Below are 18,553 nucleotides of genomic sequence, written 5' to 3' on the forward strand. Positions count from 1 at the left end.
AAAGGCTTACTTTCATCAGACTACAGATTTCCAGCTTTCTCTTCTCAGAGGGGGTCAGCTTGCAATCTGTGTAAACTTGGGGTTGCTGCTTTGTAAACGGGCTCTGGGATTTCTTACTGAAATGGAATTGGAAAAGTGAATAGAGTCAGGTAAAAAAAAGTGCTTAAATACTTCAATGCTAGAAATCGGCCACCTGCTAAAGCTCTTAAAAATCTTGGGTTTGGTGTCCCTCAAAGGTCTTTCTAAAAACTACCAAGTAGTCCCTATGAAATTCAAATGCCCCAAGAGGACTTGCAATTGATTATCCAAAATTCAAGATGGATAGACATATATTTGCAAAGTCAGCACTGATAAAGTTGATTCCTGAGGTGATAATTTTGTTCCAGCGATTATTGCCAGAACTTGATTTTTTTCAAAAGTGTTTTGAAAATATTTTCTAGTAACATAAAAAGCATTTATCTTGTTTGTTTTGTTGTTGTTCTGTTTTGATTTGGTTTTCTAAAATAATTTAAAACCCAAACTAATAGACTGTTTTCCTTACGCTGCATTCTTTCTCAAAGGCTGCATCCAGTGGACAGACATCACTGGTGAAAATATCAGATGGGTCTATAAAATCAGTGCCTGCCTCATCCCAGCTCTCCAAACCTGGCACCACTGTGCTGAGAGTATCAGGAGGTGTCATCACCACGGCTGCTGCTCCTGCCATGGCCCTCCCCACAAATGGGGTGGCCCAGGTGAGAAACAGCACTGTCAGTATTCTGTAATGCAGTGTTTGCACTCTTGCCACAACAGTCCCAGGGAAGGACTTGTACTGTTTTGTCCCACTGTTGGTATTCTTCCCAGCCAGCTTGCTGGTGGATCTGCTCTTCCTTGTATCAAGCAGCAGTAAGCAGACTGTAGGTGCTCCTGAGACCACAGGCCCTGCACAGTGCTCGGTGCCCAGGCTGCTGCCAGCAGGCATCTGCGCTCCTGGCTGTGTGCAGAGGGTGTCACTGCTCTCCACCCAAGGGCAGCTGTGTCAGTGCAGCCTGGGAAGGAGCTGGTTTGGCATGGAGGGAGGCAGGATGCAAAACATTTGCGTTCTAAAGTGAGTGCTCTTGTGGGTGGATGCAGCCATGTATCCAATTGATGCAGGCTGTCCACCTGCAGTGGAGCTGCAGTTCATGGAGAGGGGAGGAGGCAGCAAAATAGTGTGTAATTCACTCTGAGCCTGTTTCTTTCTGTTAGCCCCTAATCTGTGCCTCCCAAATACCTGTGGAGAGTTGCTGCCATGCTGCCACAGCCTTCATTCTATATGTGTGGGGGCTTTCGGATATGAGCTTGAGAATCTCTTGCTTCCTGACAATTGATAGATAAATATTTGGGTTTGCTACTTTTATTGCTTCTATTACCTTGTTGTGCTTATTTTTGAACCACCTGTGACATGAAAAGGGATTTGTTATCCCTCTCTGCCTCTTATGCAGCAAACAGATAACGCAGGTTCCAGTTCATCATCTTCTGGAACTCCTGCAGCAAAGACATCTGGACAGCAACACCAAACCTGTGTAAGCCAGAGCCAGTCTACTTCATCAGTAGTGAATAAGACTGCGACTTCCAGTGTTGTAAGTGTTGCTTCCTTGATGACTACGCCAACGCCTGTGACAGGAAAAGCTACAGTATCAGGTATTAAACTCCCTTCACACCTTTCCTAGAGAAAGTTTAGAATCCAGGTGTGAGTTCTGTAGATGTCTTCACTGTAAATGGAAGAATATAGAGTCACCTGCATTTGTGAGTGTGTAAGTGTCATGCTTTCTAAAACATCTTATTAGCATCACTTCTGGCTTAGCCAAGGAAGTTTCTAATAATTTGGCATCCTTTTGGCATTGACTGTATCTGTTGCAAATAACAGCACAAGTTGCCCTTTGGTGTTGGAGAGGGATTTTGGTTTTCATGCCAGGTTCTCACTAGAAGATGCATTCTCCCTATCAGGAGCACAGTGTGTCACTGAGTGGGGAAACTATGAAGATACCAGCAGTACTACAGACTTGATTAGTTTGTGAAACTCCACTGTATGCAGAGAAGTTGCATGTGCAGAATTTGTCTCTGAGGATTTGCATCTGCTCTGTTGGGGTTGAAAAGGAGAGAGATGTCGATTAGAGGGAACTGAAGCCTTTGAAGTCAAAATTCATTAGATACGGTGAAATAGGCTGGATCTGGATCACTCAATAAAATGAGGTAATAAAAATGGACTGCCCTTATGTGGAGGGGAGTTCTCCGTGTTTAGTTTTATTCTATTCCATCATCTTTCATATCAGGGAGAGCAAATACAGCAGGTTTGAGAGTTATGAGTTAAAACTGGAAATTTTTGTTTAGATTAATTTACCTGCTGGCATGTTCTGTTCACTTGAAGCGGTTTCTTATAAAGTGAAAGCAGAGTGAAAATACAGAAAAGAGAAAGTAACTGACACTGAGCTCATCTGACAGTGTCTTTTTGAAGCAGCTCTTCTTGTTTCCTCTCTACTCAGACTTTTAAACTTCTCCTTTCTCATGAGTATATTTTACCCAGAGCTTGAAAATAAACAGCATAGACTTCTAAGACTGACAGAACCCTGCAGGAAGCAATTCAGTATTTTTCTCTGTGCAAGGAAAGTGGCCAGGTGGGGTTTTTTGTAGGAAATAAGCCATACTAAACAGCTTTCAGATTAAAACTCCCATTTATATATGAGAATGGTGTTTAGATTCTGTTTGTGGAGTTTTTTGTAACCTGAGGCATTGACTTCTTCGTGGAAAACTCTTCAAGAATCTCAGAAGGAACAATGGCTATAAAACATGTTATTTCAATGTAATAACAAACAAAAACTCAAACAAAACTGTTGAAATTCTGAACATTTGTGTTTTTAAAGGCAACTTTTTAAAAAGGATTTCAAATTTTCCCTTGTTTTGTATCAAGCAATGTCTCCCACCCACCAGGCTGATAGGGTATGTTGAAAAAGTCCCTTCTTACCAGCGTTGCTGTTGGGTCCCTTGCTGTCCTACCCTGACACATCAGTATGTCCCACACAAAGGACACTCACTAGGTGAGCCTTCCTGCCTGGAGGTGAAAGCCTGACTGACCAGTGCTGGGCATCCCTAAAAACCAAAACATCTTCACCAGACCTTGCATGTCTAGTACTTGGAAGGCCAGCTGTGTTTCAGTACTACTACTACTACTGCTAATAATAATAATATAAAGAAAATGGAAACTTTAAGTCAAAACAAATCATAATTACAAAATTGCCATGGTGAAACTAAAAAGTTTATTGTTGTCAATGTTTTAAAATAGAAGCCTGCTAAATTTCCACAATCTGAAGAAAAGTTAGCTACAGATTGAATACAATTACATGGAAAATAGCCAGTTTACCAGTAGAACGGATGGACATAGGCCCAAATCTCAGTGTTAGACTGCTGGCTGTGGTTGCTTGGGATGTCATCACAAGGAGATGACATCTCCTTGTGGAGGAGAGAAATGGCAGACAAGTGATGAGTACTCCTCACCCATGGAACTATGGCGCAGCTTGGAGTTGTGCTGGTATCTCCTGAAGTTGCTGAGTGCTGCCATTGATAATGCTGTTAATATCTGAATGTCCTGCTTGTTCTTTTGGCCTTGACTAAAGTCAGGGATTTCGTTCGGTCTCCAGTTTAATGTACTTCACGGCCTGATTAGCCATCCTTATGGGTGTGTTCAGTGCACGTTGCAGACAGACACACGACAGTTCAGCTATGTCCTTTGTCAGACCTGCTGCACAGCAGCCTTGGGCTTGTCCCATAGTTGGAACAGGGTTGATTGTGCTCTGCTGACTGCAGTGGATGCTGCTAAGCTGAACTGCAGAGGTGTGAGTGGCACTGGGATACCTCCCTGAGAGCAGCTGTGTGAGTACAACAGAGCTGTAGTTCACTGGCTTATCACAACCTTGAACACAAGGTCTGGTCCTGACAAGAGTGTTTTACTCTGCTGAGCCTGCTTCAGTTGAAAGGTTTGTTACATCAGCTTTGCTTAAGATTCCTTAGGTAATTAGGAGATTTGCTTTATAACTCTGAGAGTGCTGTGCAGCGTGTAACAGTGTGCACACTGCGGTGCAGCACTACAGAGTTTGAGCCATCACTTGTGTCAGGGAAAACTCGTCCTGGCAGCTCACCAAACTGTGGCTTGTTAAGAGGATGGCAGTGCTAGGTTACATGCCATCCTGCTTCAAGCAGAAAGGGAGAGAAGTAGCTGGAGATAAACTAACTGGTGTGTTTTATTTAACATTTTGTCTTCCGTTCTTCTTGCAGGGTTGCTAAAAATCCACTCAAATCAGTCTAGTCCACAGCAGGCTGTTCTGACAGTTCCCAGCCAGCTTAAACAGCTCGGTGTAAACACAGCTTCTGGAGGTGTTCAGACAATACTCATGCCTATGAACAAAGGTAAAGGGCAGAGGAGGATGACAGATGGTGTTTGAAAATCTCCTTTGACACAGGGTAGCACTTGGTCACTGTTGGCATACATGGTCTGAAGTAGAGATAGAAGAAATTGTAGCAAGGAATTCATCCCTAAACTTTGTGCTGCAAAAAAGAGTGTGTTGCTTCTGAAAATTTTAATTTGTCGAAGTGTATGAAATTTGATTTTCTTTTTCTTCTTTGTTGCCCCCCTCCTTTCTTTTTTTCTTTTCATCGCCAGTGCTACAGTCACTTTCTACCAGCAAAGTTTCAGCAGTTTCAGCAGTCACAGCAGCAAGTACAGTTGTCCCAAGTCCCTCCACGGCATCCATTGCCAAAGGTAACTAGGGATTTCTTAGTAAGATGAGTAGTAAAAATAAGCTGATGCTGCTTTATGCAAGTGGCCTATGAAAGTAGACTCCATGACTGTGGGCTCCTTTATTTCCATTATTAGTAGAGTTTAAATCAAGTTAAAATGACACCTGGGGACTAGGAATTTAACAGTGACTTCCCCCTCAACAAATCTCACAGCATAGACAAGTATGGAGAAAAATGAGAATGTTCTAGAAAGCTACAAGGTGTAGCTTAAACACTTACTGTTTCAATCCGTATTTGCAGAACTGCATAGAGCAGTAAGTATTTAACCACAGACTGCAGTTCTCAGACAGATGGACTGGAGGTTGCTTTCCAGCATCACTAGCTGTAGACAGCACATGTCCCTGTGCACACAGAGGGGAAAGAGGTACCTACAGTCCTTCCCAGAATAAAGCATGGGGCAGAGCTGACACACCTGAAGTCCAGTTATGGCAGAACTGTCATGTCTCTCTCCATCCCAGCTGCATGACCAGACTGCCTGGTTATTTGGGTTTGGCACGTCTCTCACTGCTTCTGTCTCACCAGAGGTCTGTCCTAGACATGAGAAAGTTCAGGTGTCAGAATCAGTGATGTCTTCTAAAAGTTGTCACTTTGAAATGTCACTTCTTGTTAAAACTTGGTAGCTTTCTATGCAGCTCTTTGTTTGCAGATTGGCCAGGCAGTTCAGTTTAGATCAGGCAGTCATATGCAAAACAGCAGCAAATGATTATGCAGGTTTTCTGACAAGGATGAGAAGTGAGTGTGGAGAATTGTGGGGGGAACATGTTCTGGTAGGTCTCTTTCAGCAGAATTGAAGGTCAAATTTGTTCTTGCTTAGCAATGAGAACGTAAACAATAAATGAAGTGATGTTATGTAAGACCTTTAGTCTTACTGGAGTCTCACAAGACTGTCTGGTACTTTTATCAAGCTGGCTGTACTTTTTGTCTTAAAATGTGTTCTGTTTCTTTGAAGTTAAGATGGAGCCTGATTCAACAGGACAAAACTGCAGTTCTGTGGGTACCCAAGAAGGCCAAGCAGCAGTTAAAACAGAAGAGAGCTCTGAACTTGGGAATTATGTTATCAAGTAATTGTTCATTTCTCTATAAGGTTTTCTGATCTTTGAAGTATTGAGGGAATGGAGATGGTTCTAGGGATGCCTGCAGTAGTGTTACTTTGACCTAGAAATACTTTTTATAATAGATTATAATGAATACGTATCTATTATACATATATATATAATTTTATAATTATAAATACTTTATAATTTATGGTTTTATAATTTATATATAAGTATATAAATTATAATTTTTATAATAAATTATTAAATCTTCTGTCCCATACACTGCTGTATCTGTACTAATCCTCTTGGGTGGCATTTGTTTCAGACAGTGTTGCAATGTTTTATTTGTGAATGGATTTGTATGCAGGGTTCATGAAAGAGGAGAAATTATTTGAAGATTTGCAGTTGTTTTGGGCTTTTTTAAAATCACAGACTGCTAAAATCTCTCTATCATCCTCTGCTTGTATAGTGCCATTGCATGTCCTTAGTCAGGTCACACTGCCCAGTGAAATGCAGCTCTGGAAAGGGGCATCTGAAATCAGTAGAGCTGTCCACCTTCTAGCCTTTCAAGTCTTGCTAAACTCATATACTTCTGTAATTACTTAGTATGAGGGCTGCTTTGCTTCAGAATTAGAATTAAATAATAATGAGTATTTGATCACTGGATGCTGTGAAATCCAGTGCCTTGTTTGTGATGCTTTTGCAAGTACTTCTTAGTGTTTTTTCACCAGAACTCAAACTGCAGAATTTTCTCTGCATATTTCTTGCAGTGTGTAGGATGTCTCTTCTGCTCTTGATTCCTCCAACTTTCCTGTCTCTGTGTTTCGAAAAGTTTTGTTATCTCGGCGTATCCCTGAAGATACTACCCTGATGGAGAGTGTGTAAGAGACAGGAATAAATGTCCAGTCACTACACACTGAAAATTATCTCAGTTATAAGATAACAGTTGGAAAATACAGCTCCTGAGAGTTAAATAGACTATGTCTGGTTAAGTAAAGTCCTGTAAACAGAAAGTTTCCTATGCAGTATCCCGTGTTTCCTACTGGGACAACCTGCACTAGTTACCTCTCAAAGTAGTGTTGCAGCTTGCGAGATAATTGAGGGGTTTTCTCCAAGCCTGTCTTCAGTTTCTTCAGCCTGACAGATGCAGTTTCAGATGTGGACATTTTGGCAAGAGGAGGGGCTGTTTGAAATACCTTCACTGGATTGGGGTATAAGAGTTTATCCTCACACCGCTGTTTGTAATGCCTTGGGGCTAAAGGCTTTAAACCATGCAGTGATTTTAAAACCTTTTACATCTGATTCATTGCTTCCAACAGCAGTCTTCACAGTGATTCTTTTTATCCCTTGCAGCATAGAATATTTGGAGAACATCCAGCAGCTTTTAACAGCAATAGTGAAGAAGGTTCCATTAATTGCTGAAAAAAGTAAGCAGTAAATGAAAAGGCTTTGCTCTGTATTGTCAGTGTATCAACAGAATGCCATGCATACTCCGTAGCCGCAGAAGTTATTAAAAGGTGGAATGAAATGAAGCCATTCTCCTAGAGAGCTTACTCCAGGGGTTATTCTGAAGATGCTTAGAATTAGGTTCTTCCAGTAAAGTCAAGTATGTTGTTAGCAGCTAAAATCTTTCATCTGTTTTTTTCCTTAGAAATAGATTGCATTTCTTCACATAATGGCTGCAAGTAGGTCTTCTTTTTCCTGGTTTGTCCTTAATGGATGTGCTTTTTTCTTTTCTTTTTTTAAATTTAACACTAGGGTTTTAGTGAGCTGGCAAATACAGTAACATAGCTCAAAACTGAAATGTGCTTGTTACTGGCGTTTTTGCCTTCCTTTTTAAACAAAAGGGGATAGTTTGCAGAGAAATATTTTAATCTTGTGTGGTACTTTATTATTTCATTCCTCGTACTCATGTACATAACTGAAAATGTTTCAACTTTCTCTGGTAACTAATGCACTTTGAACAAGTGGTAGTGGAGACTGGGTAGAGCAGACCCTTGCAAGCAAAGGCAGCAAAGTAGGAGTGAGAAGCACAGTAAAGCCTTCGTCACATACAGCTCTTGCACTTTTGCCAGGAAACCTTTTCACTGTTGTTTCATTTTTATGTTGTAATTTGTTTGGAAAAAAAAAGCAAAACAGTTTTCCAGAAGAAGAGACTTTGACTAGTGAGGCAGACTTAGAGGTGTACATAATAGAGCCTGCAGTGGGAAAGAGGCTTAAAACAGCCCATAGCTACAGGTGTCTGTGTATATGACCAAGAGGGAGGCTGGTTTTGCATCCAAAAACTAGTGTCAGTGTCTCTTGGACAGAGCAGAGCATGTGTAAGAGTTAGTTGCAGTCATTGAGCCTGTGAGCATGAAAGGCATTTCCCTTTCCCTCTTTGCTGAATAACATCAAACCCAGAGTTCATCTTACTTCACTTACTGAAAATTTAATAGTGTTTTTGATTTTGTGGTTTTTTAGGTGAGGATGTAAGCTCTTTTTGTGCCGGTTCAGTGGAACAGTATTACAGCTGGAATATTGGGAAGAGGAGGGCAGCCGAGGTAATTCTCTCATCCACTGTTTCATAAGCAGTCATTAGGAACACAAGAAGGATTTCTGAATTATGGAACCTTCCTTGTTGTCTGTTTTGTTTCCTGAATAAATCTGACTTTAAATGGCAGCACCCCTTACTGCAAGGTGCACTGACTTGTGTTCAGACGGTGATCCAGTTTATTGTTCACAGGCTTTCTCAAGCAGAAAGGATGCTGAAGGTCATTTTTCAGTTTATTTATAGTAAGATGGTTTTTGAAGCATTTTAAAACTTTAAATTTTTTCAAAGGGGTAGTACTTTATCCTCATCTCTCCTCTGTGGCATATTACAGTCAAGGGAATTTTACCCAACATATATTATCTGTCTTTTTAGGGGATTGTGTCTGTTTTCTGCAGGATGAGAACTGAGGGATCTGACATAAGCAGTACTAGTGCTGGAATAGATTGTCAGTTCACCAAAGATAAATATTTCAGTTAACCTGGACCTTTTGTATTGTGGTTTCCCTCTATTTCTTCATAACTTTGGCATCTTGCTGTGTAGTTTTACAGGGAAGTTGTTAACTAACACTGAATTAGATCCTCTGCTGTTGCCAGCTTAAATGATCAAAGAGTTTAACCAAATTTTAAGAACATATTTTGCTCTAGTGGATTTCTTGCACTATGCCATCTTTGGTGTTACTTGGGAGATGAGGCATTTCAAGTCAAGACAAATGTGACAAGGCCCCTGTAAATGTGTGTCCCTTTTCTTGAGATTTTTTTTGGATGATAAAGCAAAGTCTAAATGACCTGTCAGAAGTCACTCTGACTTCTGAGAAAATCATGTTCCTTTTCTGTTTCCCTTGCAACCTGGATTATGTTTCTGGGCTGTAAGTAAGCTAACCATAAATGTTCTGGCCAGTGTAATGAGCTTTCTCTTTGGTTGGTCACAGTGGCAACGAGCAATGACAGTGAGAAAGATCCTACAAGAAATCGTAGAGAAGCATCCCAGGTTTCACAGTATCACCCCCCTGAAAACAAAGCACGTGGTGCACTGGTGTCGATGCCATGGCTACACTCCCCCTGACCCCGAGGCCTTGCGGAACGATGAGGACTCCATTGAGGATGTGCTGACACAGATAGACAGTGAGCCAGGTGAGTGTGGAGGGACAGGAAGCTCCTTTCTGCCAAAGACACTGTTTATTAAATGCCTGTGTTCAAGCACATCTGGAGAAGGGGATTCTTACTGTCTTTGCTTTAACTTAATTCAGTGTGGAATAACAAAACTTGGAGATTGTAAGGGCAGGCCTACAAGTGGGGCTGTCCCTTGTTCCTGTCAGTCCTGATGTTTCTCTGGGGCTTCTCTTGGTTTTTATTGTGCTTTGGGGCTCTTGGAGGCTCAGTGTAGATAAATCTCATGAAAGATGATTTTTTTCTCCACAATGTAATCATTTATAAGTGGATACACAAAGTTAGCATAGGGAGTAATGACATTTCTGCCCTTGGGTAGGCTTAGCCTCTGTTAAGACTTACCATGCAAACAGTATGAATGAGTTCAGGTGCAAAACAAAAAAAACAAACCTGGCAGTGGCAATGTGGAGCTCAGTGGGAGTTAATTTATCTCCAAAAGTGAGGTGAATTGGCCCGTTGAAGCTTCATGCTTTGTATTACAGCTGCTACATTATTCCACTAGCACAGCTCTAGGATCCCCACAGTTCATTTTAGTATATATTAAAATCATGTCTTTAATTTCATCCTTTCTTCACAGTTAAGCTATCTTGTTTCACCTTCAGATAATCCCTTTCCAAAAGCTGAATGTTCTTCTGTTCTGATCGTTCAGGGATTTAAGGTATTTCACAGAAGGGTATGGTATTGATTATATGTTGTAAAGTCTGGCCCTGCATTGCAGTTGTTGAAGGTGGAAAGGAAGCCTGCATCTACCTTATAATATTTTTATTTAAATCACTGTATTTGTGTTTGTCTTTGAAGAGCAGAATCTGTTTACTGCATAGCTTTGCACTGAAGGTTTTACCAGCTCGTGTCAATCATGCAGAGAAGAGCTTACCCTTCTGCCATTCCACTGGGAACCTGTCTTCTGATTTTTTTAAGCAGCATGATAACGCTCATCACAGTGTAAAAGATGATTTAGCACTACATTGTGCCTGCATAGTAAAAGCTCCACTTCTCTAAGCAAGTTGAAGAGCATCAGACTGATTTGCCAGTTGCCAAAAAGCTTAAAAAGCTTCTGTGAGAATGTTTGGGAGACTGACATAAGCTTGTTTTGTGTGAAATACAGCCTTCTTGATTGGTGTAGGAGCAGATGTGGGAGAGAACCATGAGTGTCATGAAGATATAATTAGAAGGCTCTCAATGACTGTGTGCATTTCTATTCATCCTTATATTTGGTAGGCACTACAAAAATAACTTGCAATTACCTTAGTTTCTTCCCATATTTTGAGTGTGCATCTGTTTATAAACAGCTTTCCCTAACCCATCATGTGTTTAATTGATTGCTTCTATTTCAGAATGCCCTTCATCTTACAGCAGTGGTGAGGAGCTGTGCCGAAAACTGGAGGAACTACAGCAATTTCTGAAACAAGAACCGGAACATGAAGAGGAAGTAGATATTCTCAACTTCAGCGAGCCATTAAAAATAAACATTAAGAAAGAACAGGAGGAGAAACAAGAAGAGATGAAGTTCTACATGGCTTCCTTGCCTGCATCAGAGTTTGTGAGGGACACTGCTGAGAAGGTAATGAATGAATCATAAAGCTAATTAGAATTATTGTGAAGCTAGTTGTGGTCTTACATTTATTTAGTTGCATTTCTTTCATCTATATAGGCCTCAGGACTTTTAAATGAATTTTTTTATAAATGCCCTGGAAAAACGGGACCTTCTGACTCAAGACACGCAGCTGCCAGTTCTGGCAGGGGAAAGGGAAGAGTGCCAGCTGGGAGCTCACTTCAGAGTAGCTGTTTTGCAGGGCTTAGTACAGAAAAATTATCTTGAAAGGCTAAAAGCAAGGATAAATTGAGGGATGAGGAGCACTAGCACTGAATTCTTCCTGTCCCATCATGCAAAAGATGTGGTCTTGTTGCTTGGACCAATGCTGTGTAACAGCAGTTCCTGAAAAGGGACTGTGGTAAAACTTAGCAAATTTCTCTACTGCTTGAATATCTTCCTCCTATTCAGTTCAGGGCAAAAGAGAGGGAGGTCTTTTGTCTCAGCAGCAGGAGCGAGAGAGGAGACTGACTTCGCTTGTAGGAAAGAGTGCTTGCTGTTGTACCACAGGAGACGGGAGCAGCAGGAGGGGTTTGCATGGAGCAATTGTTGGAGAAAGAAAGGATCTCCGCCCCCACCTCACCTGCTGACACCAAGGGACAAAACTTTGGTTCTGCAGTGTATCTGGTCTCTTGCTATGTAGGTGACAAAGGCATGGGTACAATGAGAGTGGAACTGAAAGATGAAACACTCTTTTGATGTGGAACTTCTGTGCCAGGAGTACTGTTTAAAGTGGTTTCAGTGGCCATAGCTGGGTGCAGGAAAGATGATGAGTAGATGGATTGAAGATATGTACAATTTTAAAATGGAGCTTCCCTTCTCAACCCAAAGATACCCAGTGCAGCCTGGGTTTTGTGTGGACACTGAAACAAAAACTAAAACCTGCTTTTGTTTCTTCTGACTTCCAGAGGCATTTCTACAGGCTGTGCTAATTTTACCCAGATTTTTTAAAAATTAAGCCTGAGATTATACTGCTTGAAAGTTCCGTAGTGTCTACTTGCTTCTCTTTTAACTACCCTTTGTAGTAGGGTTTTTTTCTGTTAATCTTATCTAATTGTAGTACAACGTGAGTTGTGTTATTTGATATAGTAATTTTTTTTCTCTTGTATTTTATAGATAGGGATTTCTTTTCAACCTGCTGAGGTACAAAAGAATGTTTATGCATCTGTAATAGAAGATATGATTTTAAAGGTAAGAAATTACTTCACAGGAAGGGCTTGTCTGTAATTGTGTCAACTCAGCAATTAGAAAAAAAGATGGAATATCTTTATTAATATGCATTTATCAAATCAAAGTCTGTCTTTCTGCATTAATAGATAGATACATAGCTGCCCAAAGAGGGTCATACACTTTCGTGTGGGTTTTCAGTTTTCTAACTGATTTGTTGGCTTGGACACAGAATAGTGATTTGCAAATTCTCACCACCACTAAGATACTGACTCATTCTGTAATTTTGAAAGTACCCCTTGCTTTGTCCTTCCCTTCAGAACTGGGGGGAATCTTTCAGATTGTGTAAGACTTGATTATTTTATACAAGGTTAGCTATATTTTCCTAAATACTGCCCAGTTCCTTTGCCCAGGTTGTCTCTGCTGGGAGACTGCTGAATTCCTGTGGACAGTAACAATTCTGCCGTGTGCGAGAAACTGTTTCTCTATCCTCATCACTTCTGGAAAAACAGAGAAATGGTTTTGCACCAAAATTTGAACAGCAGAGATCTGGAGTTCTTGGGTTTGGACTGAAGGCTAACAGAGATTATTTCTAGCAGCACTCTGGTGCATTTCATGCCGAAGATGATTTTTGGGGTTGTTTATACAGACTGCAGCTTATCAGAAGATGAGTTTTACAAAAGTTAATTGATTCCAGGTGGCACATGCACTCATGTGCGTGCCTGTGCTGTGCTTCCTGTTACCACAGTTGAACTCTGATACAGATACATCCATTTGTAGACACAGATTGTAGCCATCAGGTTGCTCCATTCTAATTGTAGTTGTGCCAGCTTTCCTCACTGAACATTCCAGAAACCTCTCCTCTGGTCTTGATACAGCACAGAAAGCCAAGAACCTTAATTAGCTTTTGACTGAACTTTGGTTAAGCCAAGTGTTGGGCATATGGCTGCCCAGGCTGGGAGGTTTCTGTGAGTGTGTCTTGACACAAGCCTGGTGACCACAGGGAGTGGGCTGGGATGCAGGTACTGGCTCCCAGGAGAATATCTGCAGTCTGCCATGTACAAAACCGGCTCTGGTGGGTGAGAGGAAGGGTCCTGAAATGCTCTTGGAAGCACAGGCACTGGAACATTGGATCCACTCTGCTGGGCACGTACTGCTCTTCAGGTCTGGAGGGAAACCAGGCTGGGCAGTTGCAGCCTGAGCTCTGGGTCTCTTTCTGTTAAATAAACTCATGTCTTAAGTGATAAAACTCACTCGGGTGTCTTGAACTGCCCTGTGCTGATCGACTGAGGATTGAAGCGAGCCAGGATTGCAGCTGCTCTTACACTGGTACTTGAGCAAATAGCAAGTTCCTTTGCTCTCTTTGTCATGCTGTCTCCTAATGCTGTCTCTTGTCTCAGGCCACTGAACAGCTGATGGGTGATATCTTACGGCAAGCGCTCGCTGTGGCGTACCAGACAGCTCCTCACAACAGGTACAGCACCAGGGCTCCTCTGCCACCACTTAGACCGGCACTAAGGACTTCAATGGCTTCAGGAATTTAAGGCTCAGACCACGAGAGTGAGGGAATTTATGGACTATACTCTGAGAAGACCCAAGCCTTAAGAGAGAGTTTGTCATTTTGTGGCTCCCTAGTGGGAAAGGATGGGAACATAAACATTAAAAACCAAGGCAGGATTCTCTGGTGTTGCCATGCCTCAGAGGCAGATGACCTGTTTCTACAGAGCCACGCTGAAAGGACCTGCTCACTCTTGTCCATCTCAGGTTACTGTGTAGACAACTTAGCTGTGGCCTGCCAGAACTTAAACAACCTAAATAATCTCTTTATTTTACTGATACACACTTTTCTGCCTCAGATGCTGAGTGATTTTTATAGAATCATAAAATTATTTGGATTGGAAGGGACCTTAAAGATCATCTTGTTCCACCCCTTGCCATGTGCAGGACACCTTCCACTGTCCCAGGTTGCTCCAAGCCCCATCCAACCTGGCCTTAAACAGTTCCAGGGATGAGGCAGCCACAGCATCTCTGGGCCACCTGTCCAGTGCTTCACCACCCTCAATAGTAAAGAGGTTTTTTTTAATACCTAATGATTAGGCCACATTTTGATTTCTGTTCAGCAGCATGACTTGGGATAGCTTAAATTGATTTAAAAAACCCAAACACTATGAGAAAACGCTCAGTTTAAATATTCACTTGTATGCAATGCATAAATATTTACATAATATATAAGAAAGTATGTATATATGTTGTATATAGAAGTACATACACAACAACTGTGCTATACAAGTTCAAGAATTCATGCTTCAGTACTTGCTTTTCCTACCCCACTGCCCAACAGGTTTCCCCCAGTCATCTGAGTGGCTTTTTTTGTGCTGTGATATTTTAATGCTTTCTCTGCATTGCTCTAACACCTGCTCTTATATCCTTTTTTTTGCTTTGATTGTTATTTTTGCTTTCTCTCCCTCCTCCTCCCATTGGTAAATTTATTGACTTGCTGCTTTATGGATATGTGGTTTTTTGTGTATTATAATAGCATCTCTGGTGCATTCCCTGCAGGACTCCAAGAGAGATCACAGTGATGAATATTCACAAAGCCATCTGTAATATTCCCTTTCTTGACTTCCTCACAAACAAACATATGAAGATACTAAATGAGGAGCAATGAAATAGAGCAGAGAAGATGCTACAGGAAAGGTGGATTTATGACTGAAGTTGGGTTGACAAATCCAGTATTTCTGTAGGACACTATTACATACATTTATAACATTGGGCTACTAGATTGTTACCTCCAATTAAAGATGCACCTTAATGCAACAAAACGATGCTCTGTTCCAAATCAAGTTGTTAAATGTCAGTGTTTACTTGGTAAGTGTATGTTCAGTGGCTGAACAAACATTGTCAGTTTGCATCGAGTTGCTAGCTGTGAGAGACTCCACAGGCCTGGTCCCTCTGAGACAGCTCTGCTGGTGAGACTGAACTGGTTTTTAACATGAGAAATTATGTTTTTTAATGCAGTCTACATACAAGTTGGTTTCCCCATGCAGTGAGCAGGGCACTTGCTTTGGCACTCTGAATATGAGAAAAGTCAAAGGCAGCTCTTAAAGGTCTTAAAGCTCATTTGAGTAGATGGGTAGATTAGGGTGGTTTTGGGGGAGCAGAAGGCTGATGGCTGCAGCAATTTTGGCCATTCTTGCCTGAGCATGATGTACGTGACTGAGAACACAGCTGGGTAGGCCTGTCAGTCGCTTACTGAGCTGTCACCTAACCAAATTCCTTGCCTCTCTAGAGGAGGTGTCAGATGCCACCTTTCTTAGTCACCTTGGAAAGGGTAGACTGGCACAGCCTCAAGCAAGATGAACAAACCCCAATCAGGCTTGGTAAGATTTGACTGACCACTTGTGCTGCATGGGAAAGGAGAGGAACAAAGATGGTATTTAGGGTTTGTGGGCTTGGGCTGGCTGAAATGCTTTGCTTGCCCAGCGAGTGCCTCCCCAGGCTGCCAGAAGGTTTGAAGAGTGCTGGAGGGCAGATGACCAGCTGTGCTGTACAAGTCTTAATGTGGTAGCAGTGTTCACTAAGTATCAGCCTAAACTGTGAAGTGCTGTGGGAGCAGCACTGCTTTGGCTTTATTTCTGTTCAACACAGAGAGGCCTGGTAGGATTGAAAAATCAAAGATTTGCTGCTTGTGGGGAGATCCTCTGATATCTTGACTGCAGGAAGAAGTTCTGCTACTAACCCCAGCACTTACCTGTCTCAGGAACACCACTGGTGAGGGAGACATGTCTGCAGCCTGGCTATCAACATCTTGCTGAAGAAAGCTTCGTTGACAACATCCTGACCACCCCACATCCACCACCCCTTTGTCCTGCCCCATGGGTGCTTGCTGGTAGTGCGAATAAGCCATTGTGAAGTTGGTGGGACTCCTGTGGGACTGTCATGCTTTCAGCATGCTTGTTTTGTCTGGCAGTGCTGTCATGGGTGGAGCATGGGCCAAACAGCCAGAACCTCCAGTGCGCTGATCTCAGCTGGGTCTCTGATCTGCTGCATGGCCTTTGATTTAATCACTCTGTGCCTCAGTTTCCCCATCTCTGAGCATGGGGAGCAGGATACCTACCTCATAGGGGTGTACTGAGGCCTCGCTCTTGTTGGTGCCGTGCTTTGACAATACAAAGCCTTTTATAAACATTAAACTACAGTTATCTTTCTTGGCCTGGGGTGGGAGCAGAATGTTATCTTTTGGTGCTTTTTTGGGGCTAGAAGACAGGTGATTGTAACTACAGTAGTGTGCAGGAACTGTGAAAAATGCTTCAGTTAGAGGGTGGTTTCAGACTTGGAAGGAGAGTAGTGTAAGTTTGATGCAGTTGTTAAACTGAAGAAAGCACTATGTACCTCAGATGGGATGCCACCTGTCTTCTCCACCTTAAATAAAACTAGGGTCTGCAGGAAAGCCCCTCTCAGCTCATCACAGCTAACAGGGAGCTGCAGCTCTGTTGAATATAAGAATGGCAGAACCTGACCCCTGAATCTGGGAAATGGGACCAATGGATGAAATCCAAACAGCATTCAGAGAAGGACTTAAATGCCCCCTAGGAAGAACATTACAGATGCTCTGGATTCAAAAGCTAATCCTGGATTGTTCGGGTGAGCTGAGTGCAGGATTGCCTGCGAAAGGAAAGGGCAGAGCTTAGCCCTGACATTACTTTATCAGCGGAGGTCAGTGTGATGGAGTTGAGCAGCAGTGATTATGTTTCAGCTCAGTGTTGAGTTGGGAGGAATCCAGGTAGCTGGAGAACTGCAGGCCCCATGCTTTGTAGGCTGTAGTGAATTTGGGGTCTGTACTGCTTTCAGGCATCCCTGTACACAGCTTTTATGAAAGCTTTTATGAAGGGCATTTTCAAGATCCCTGTCACTATCATGACAGCCTGCAAGTTCTGTGGGAACAGCCTTTTGGGCAAATTCAGTTGTGCTATGATCTGCAGTGACCTCAAGTACTGTGTTTTGGGTGCCACAATATAAAAAAGACATTAAGCTATGGGAGTGCATCCAGAGGAGGGCCACAAGGATGGGGAAGAGTCTGGGGGGGAAGCCACATAAGGAGCGGCTGAGGTCACTTGGTCTGTTCAGCCTGGAGGACACTGAGGGGAGACCTCATTGTGGTCTTCAACATCCTCCTGAGGGGCAGGTACTGGTCTCCTCACTCTCTTGACCAATGACAGGACCCAAGGGAATGGCATGAAGCTGAGTTAGAGGAGGTTTAGGTTGAGTATCAGGAAAAAGTTCTTCACCCAGAGGGTGGTTGGGTACTGGAACAGGCTCCCCAGGGCAGTGGGCAGAGCACCAAACCTGTCTGAGTTCAAGAAGCGTTTGGACAATGCTCTCAGACACATGGTGTGACTTGGGGTGACCTGTGCAGGGTCAAGAGTTGGACTCAGTGATCCTTGTGGGTCCCTTCCAACTCAGCATGTTCTGGGATTCTATACACATGCATTTCCAGCCCCTGTCTCTTGCAGGTTTTATTTCTGGGATTCTGTAACACCCAGAGCAGCTTTTGAGGATGCAGGAGTTTGTCTTTGGGCATCTGTTTGCAAATTGTGGCTTCTTTTGCCTGTGTCCTGCTTTTCTGTGAAGAATGGAGTTTCAGAAAAAGTCCTGAACCTGGCCCTCAAGCAGGCAGGTACAGACCCCTCGTTCTTAATGGGGTTCTTGTAGTGGAGATCTATTGCTACATTTCTGAGCAACCACAGGTTATTCTCCTAGGAGATGCTATATTATTAGTATATAAAGTTTGCTGAAGAAAAATAAACTGTTAAAAGCAGATAGAAAATGACACATTTGTTTAGTTCTTCAGATGTAGGAAAAGTTTGCAACAAGTTCTTTGCATTTTGAATAGTGGGAGAAAAATTTGTTGGTGAGAAGTTCCTGTGGGAATTGCTTGGAGATAAGTTAGAGGTTGTGGAATTTCACACATCCGTTCCGGTGTTTGTGGAATGCTACAGGTGCGGTGTGTTGAAATGTTTCGTATGTTTCTCTGGCTTTCTGAAGAGTTAAAGATCTCTTTACAAATATTGCCCCTATTTGTAATGCTGAGTGTTTAAATCCTTCATGTTATCTGTATTATACTGTATAATTGTGTAATATACGTATGTTTACAATAAATTCTTTTATTAGCTGTGCTAGGATTGTCTTGACTGTCACCTGTCACTCAGTTTCTCCAGATCCACAGATACTTTTGTGCTCTGTGTAT

The 18,553-nt window shown here is 42.3% G+C and overlaps 1 protein-coding gene across 8 annotated transcripts in view; it reads left to right on the forward strand.

The window, feature by feature from the left end:
- The window catches only part of YEATS2 (YEATS domain containing 2), a 48,541-nt gene extending 30,059 nt beyond the window's left edge, over window positions 1-18,482 (forward strand). For 5 of the 8 annotated variants that reach the window (XM_042041794.1, XM_042041796.1, XM_042041792.1 and 2 more), the window contains 12 exons: window positions 561-734; window positions 1,464-1,662; window positions 4,291-4,422; window positions 4,676-4,774; window positions 5,762-5,873; window positions 7,203-7,276; window positions 8,313-8,392; window positions 9,311-9,512; window positions 10,883-11,109; window positions 12,256-12,330; window positions 13,707-13,780; window positions 14,866-18,482. In XM_042041794.1, coding sequence (XP_041897728.1) covers window positions 561-734; window positions 1,464-1,662; window positions 4,291-4,422; window positions 4,676-4,774; window positions 5,762-5,873; window positions 7,203-7,276; window positions 8,313-8,392; window positions 9,311-9,512; window positions 10,883-11,109; window positions 12,256-12,330; window positions 13,707-13,780; window positions 14,866-14,974 — 1,557 coding nt within the window. In that variant the 3' untranslated portion in view covers window positions 14,975-18,482. Of the gene's footprint in view, window positions 1-560; window positions 735-1,463; window positions 1,663-4,290; window positions 4,423-4,675; window positions 4,775-5,761; window positions 5,874-7,202; window positions 7,277-8,312; window positions 8,393-9,310; window positions 9,513-10,882; window positions 11,110-12,255; window positions 12,331-13,706; window positions 13,781-14,865 lie in introns of those variants that run through there. The other 3 variants (XM_042041793.1, XM_042041795.1, XM_042041799.1) reach the window with 3 other exon arrangements.
- The last annotated feature ends 71 nt before the right edge of the window (window positions 18,483-18,553 follow it).

This window comes from Corvus kubaryi, unplaced genomic scaffold (assembly GCF_017639235.1).
Source record: "Corvus kubaryi isolate FWS band 111438036 unplaced genomic scaffold, C.kubaryi_AGA036_p1.0 37397, whole genome shotgun sequence".
Classification (NCBI taxonomy): Eukaryota; Metazoa; Chordata; class Aves; order Passeriformes; family Corvidae; genus Corvus; species Corvus kubaryi.